Source organism: Chlorocebus sabaeus, chromosome 16 (assembly GCF_047675955.1).
Source record: "Chlorocebus sabaeus isolate Y175 chromosome 16, mChlSab1.0.hap1, whole genome shotgun sequence".
In the NCBI taxonomy this organism is placed as follows: Eukaryota; Metazoa; Chordata; class Mammalia; order Primates; family Cercopithecidae; genus Chlorocebus; species Chlorocebus sabaeus.
In genome coordinates this window covers 21,135,226-21,140,483 of record NC_132919.1, presented here as the reverse complement: position 1 = coordinate 21,140,483, position 5,258 = coordinate 21,135,226, and the positions used below count along the sequence as shown (strand labels likewise).

Below are 5,258 nucleotides of genomic sequence, written 5' to 3'. Positions count from 1 at the left end.
AGGGAGTGAGAAGGAATGGGAAGAAGACTTTGAGAAAAGACTGGGGAAATGTTTTTGGGTAGTTGGAGAAGTAAAAGAATGGCAAGGAGGAGCCGAGGGAAGACGATGAGGAAAACAGTTTTTGGGTAGATGAAGGAGGAAAAGAGGGTAGTGAGCAGTAGGAGTGGGGAGAAGTTTTTGGGAAAAGACGGGGAAAATGTGTTTGCTTAGATGAAGAAGCAAAAGGGGGTGATGAGAGCGGGAGGGGGAAAAAGAGGGTGACCAGGGAGAAGGGGAAAATACGGTGGGAAAAAACAGTGGTGAAAGTGTTGGGTAGATGGATGGGGAATAGCACGGTGAGCAGGAGAGTAGAGAAAGCTTTGCGACGGTAGGGAAAAAATGGTGGTGAAAAAGTTTGCGGGTAGTTGGGGGAAGAAAAAGGGTGGCGAGAGGGAGGGGGCCAAATGCGGTCGGGAAAAGAAGGTGGGGAAATAATGGTAGGGGACGAAAGTTTTGGGTAGATTTATAAAAATAAGATTATTTGTATTTTTGCTTTTGAGTAGTTTGAGTTCTTTATGTATTTTGTGTATTAACCCCTTGCCTGAGGAATAGTTTGCAAATACTTCCATTCTGTGGTTCCTTCATTCCACTGATTGCTTCCTCTGCTTTGCAGAAACTTTTAATTTAATGTAATTACATGTCTGCTTTTGTTGCTTGTGCTTTTGATGTTTACTTGAAAATTCGTCGTCCTAACCAATTTCATGAAGCATTTATCCTATGTTTTCTTCTTTGGTAGTTTCATAGTTTCGGGTCCTACATTTAAAACTTCATTTTGAGTAGATTTTTGTATATGGTAAGATAACAGCCTAGATGTATTTTTGTACATGTGGGTGTTGGGCTTTCCTAGCACAGTTTATTGAAGCTATTGTCCTTCCCCAATGTGTGTTCTTGGTGCCTTTGTTAAAAGTGAATTGACCGTAAATGTGTGAGTTTATTTCTGATTTCTCTATTCGTTTCACTTGTCTGTATCTGTCATTTGTTTGTCTCTTTCTCACCCCAGCCCCTTTTATTGATAGTACCATGCTTACTATAGATTTGTAGTATATTTTGAATCAGGTAGTGTGATGCCTCCAGCTTTTGTTTTTATTCCAGATTCTTTTGTCTATCTGAGGTATTTTGAATTTCCATGTGAATTTTAAGATTGTTTTTTCCTATTTTAATGAAGAAAGTGTTTTGTAATTGAACACAGATTGCATTAATTCTGTAGATCACATTGGGTGATACAGATATTTTAACATTATTCCAGTGCATGGACATGGATATCTTTCCATTTAGTTGTGTTGTCTGCTTTAATATCTTTCATCTAGGTTTTATAGTTTTCATTGTGGGATCTCTTGCCTTTTTGGGTAACTTTATCCCTAGATATCTTTTTTTCTAATAAAATAGCTTTCTTGATTTTTTTCTTAGACATTTCACTACTGGTGCATGGGCGTGCTACTCATTTTTATATATTGATATTGTATCTTGGAACTTGGCTAAATTTCTCATTTCTAGTAGGCTTCTTGTGGAATCTTTAGGGTACTCTATATATGTTCATGTCACCTGGAAACAGACAGTTTGACTCCCTTTTTTCCAATTTGGATGCCTTTTATTGCATTCTCCTGTGTAATTGCTCTAGCTAGGACTTCCAGTACTATGATGAATAAAAGTGGTGTAAAAGTGGCCACGCTTGTTCTAGAGCGCTGTGGGTTTCTCATATAAGGCTTTTATTGTGCTGAGATGTTTCTTATGTAATTCATGTTGAGTTTTTATCATGAAGGAATGTTGATTTTTATTTTTTTCAGCATCTACTGAAATGATTATATGGTTTTTGTTCTTGATTTGCTGAATGTGATGTCGCACATTTATCTGTGTTTAGTGAATTGTCCTCATATTCCTGGGATGAAACCCACTTGATCATGGCAGATTATCTGTTGATTGTGTTGTCAAATGCAATTTCCAACTATTTTGTTGAGAATTTCTTGCACCTATGTTTATCAGGGATATTTGCCTGTGGTTTTCTTTTTGTGTTGTGTCCCGGTCTGGTTTTTGTACCAGGGTCAGGCTGTCCTCCTAGAACAAGTTTTGAAGCCATCCTTCTTCTTAATTTTAGGGGGAATATTTTGACTCAAATCGGTATTATCTCTTTTTTAAATGTTTGGTAATTTAGCAGGAAAACCATGATTCTAGCGTTTTTCTTTGCCGGGAGGCTTTTTATGACCGCTTTAATTGCATTACTCATTATTGGTCTATTCAGGTTTTTTATTTTTATTTTTTATCATTCTATCTTGGGAATTCGTTACGTGTCTAGAAATTATTCACTTCTAAATCTCACAGTCCTTCGTATTTTTGCGTTATCAATAGCAATGTCTCCTTTTTTATCTATGATTTTGTTTTCTTTTTTATATCTTTAGTCTAAAGCTTGTCAGTTTTTTGTTTTGTTTTGTTTTTGTTTTTCAGGATCATAGACAGAGGCTAACAAATCCTGCCTCCCCTGCAGATGGCAGCCCAGAGGTGGGGGTGGGGGGTCGCACCAGTCCTTCTGTCCTCAGGTTGGCAGAGATACCTACTCTGTAGCCTTTGTAGTGGCCTGGGCACTTTTGGGAGCCTGAGCTGGAATTGAAGCTGGAGCTGCAGCCTGGGCCTTGGTTTGATCCTTGGCCTTGGCCTTGGCCTTTGGCCGGCACAGCCGGAGCCCCTTGGCAATGCGAGCACGAGCACGCTTCCCAAGCTTGGGGTGGGCAATGTAGGCAAGTCGATCAAGCTTGCGGCTGACACCCTTTGGGATCTTGGGCTTAACCTGCTTGGGCTTTACAAGGGCCTTGACAGCCTCGGCACGTGCACTCATGGCCTTGGCATTGTTGGCCTGCATCTTCTTTAGGCCCTTCTTGTTGTGCTTCTTGGCAAAGCGCATGTTCCTCAGGAACTTGGGGTCCACCCCCTTAAGAGATTCGTATCTTTGTGATCGGGGTTTCTTGATACCATTTCTGTGCCATTTTCGGGACTGGTTGTGTGTGGTGTGGTTCTTGGACTTGGCCATGTCTGCACCTTTAGCCGCGGATCCCGAAGCGCCTAGCTTGTCAGTTTTGAATTTATGTTTTCTAAAACACCCCAGCTCTTTGTTCCGTTGAATTTTTGTATTTTTTGTTTCTATTTTTAAAATTTTTTCTCTAATCTTTATGGTATTTTTTCCACTAATTCTAGCATTTGACTGTTCTTGTTTTTTTCATTACTGGAGGTGTACTGTCAGGATGGCTATTTGAGATCCTTCTATTTTTCTGATGTGGGCATTTATAGCTATGCACTTTTCCTCTTAAAATTGCCTTTGCTGCATCCCACAGGATTTGTTGTGTTTCTATTGTTATGTTTCAATTAACATTTAATTTCCTTTTTTTTCATTTATTGGCTCATGAGCATGTATTTCAATTTCCATGTGTTTGTACAGTTTTTAAAGTTCCTCCTGTTACTGATTTCTAATACTATTCCACTCAGGTCAGAAAAGATACTTGATATGAATTCAGTTTTTAAAAATGTGTTGGGACTTGTTTTTTGGCCTGACACATAATCTGTCCTGTGGAATAATCCACGTGCTACTCAGTAGAATGTGCTTTGTGCAGTTGTGGAGTGGAAAACTGAAAATGTCTGTTAGGTGCATTCTGTATAGAGTACAGTTTAGCTGATGACGTTTTGTTGTCTGGGTGATCTGTCCATTGACGGTAGTGGGGTGTTGATGATAGTGGAGTGTTGAGGTACTCTATTGTATTGCAGTCCATCTGTCCTTTAAGGCCTGTTAATATTTGCATCTGTATTTAGGTGCTTGAGTGTTGGTTGCGCATGCACTTATAATTGTTAGGCAGCTGTTTACTTCTTTCTCATTGTATAATTTTTTTTATTTTTTGACTTAAAGTTTATTTTATCTAAATATAGCTTGTGCTTTTTTTGTTTCCATTTGTATGGGGTATCTTTTATCATCCCTTCACTTTCAGTCTGTGTATGTGTTTAAAGGTGAACTGAGTTTCCTGTAGGCAGTATAAAACTGGGTCTTTTAATCCATTCAGCCACTGTGTCTTAATTTAATTCATTCATATTCAGGATTTTCACAGGTAAAAACAGACTACTGCCATTTTTTCCTTGTTTTATGGTGGTTTTGCTACTCTTTTCTTTCGTTATTTCTCCCTTCCCTGTTTCTCTTCTTTCTGATCTTTTTCTTCCTTTCTTTTCATTCCTCCTTACCTTCCTTCCTGTCTTTATTTGTAGCGAAGTAATATTTTTCTGGTAGTGTGTGTTTTAATTCCTTACTTTTTATGTTTAGGGTGTTTATTGATTTTTGTTTTCTGGTTGCCATGAGGCTAAACAACGGAAGTATAGCAAGTTACTTTAAACTGAGGAAAACTTAACTTTGGTCTCAGCTACTCAGGAGACTCAGGTGGGAGGATTGTTTGAGCCTGGGAGGCCGAGGTTGCAGTGAGCTGAGAGCGCAGCTGCACTCTCTATCTTCGGTTACAGAGTAAGACAACGTATCATTAAATAAAGAGATAAATACATAAATAAAAATACAATAGCTTAAATGAATTCTGATCGTAAGGGTGTAAAGAAGAAAGTCAAAGTCATTCATAATCTCATTACCCAAGTATTTCTAATGTTTTGGTACATACGCTTCCTAATTCATAACCCCCTCTCTCATACACACAAATGTACACATAAAATCTATACACTTTACACACAGATATAGTTTTATTGTAACATTTTTGGAAACACGGTTTTGTAATTTTTTGTTTAAAAATATTGCAATAACTTGTGATTAATATATAAAATATTAATTTTAAGATTTTGTTTTCTGCCCTTTGGGGTGGCAGGTTCACTTCTTGCTGAATTGAATGGTCTAAGTGTCTTTGATTTTTCTTCTCTAAGCTGTTCCTTTTGGAAGGGGCGTCTGGATCTCCCTCCTGTTTACCTGGGGGAAAACACACAGTATTGTGGGGTTATGAAGACATGTTGCCTGCACAAGATAGCAACACTGGCTATAGTTCTGAAAATAAAGGTAATGTAAGAGTTTTCATCCTGTGATTAATACTAAGATGTAACTAAAGTGGTTTTAGATCATAGTTACAAAAGATTTAGATGTAACTGTGTTTTAGATCATTGTAGCCAATGATTTAGATATAACTCTGTGTGTACCTTTCAATTAAGAGCTCAAGATTTCTATGCAGTGTGTTCATTGCTTTATCTGTAGATGCATA

The 5,258-nt window shown here is 38.0% G+C and overlaps 1 protein-coding gene across 1 annotated transcript; it reads right to left on the bottom strand.

Annotated features, from left to right (window-relative positions):
• Positions 1–2,520: 2,520 nt before the first annotated feature.
• LOC119620223 (large ribosomal subunit protein eL29-like) lies at positions 2,521–3,113 on the bottom strand. Its single transcript, XM_037987198.2, has one exon. It carries the CDS (start codon positions 3,056–3,058, stop codon positions 2,585–2,587), a length of 474 nt encoding a protein of 157 aa, XP_037843126.2. The 5' UTR covers positions 3,059–3,113; the 3' UTR covers positions 2,521–2,584.
• Between the last annotated feature and the right edge of the window lie 2,145 nt (positions 3,114–5,258).

What these genes read in the sequence shown, in the direction of transcription:
- LOC119620223 (XM_037987198.2), bottom strand. Translation starts at nt 3,058, where the DNA reads ATGGCCAAGTCCAAGAACCACACCACACACAACCAGTCCCGAAAATGG.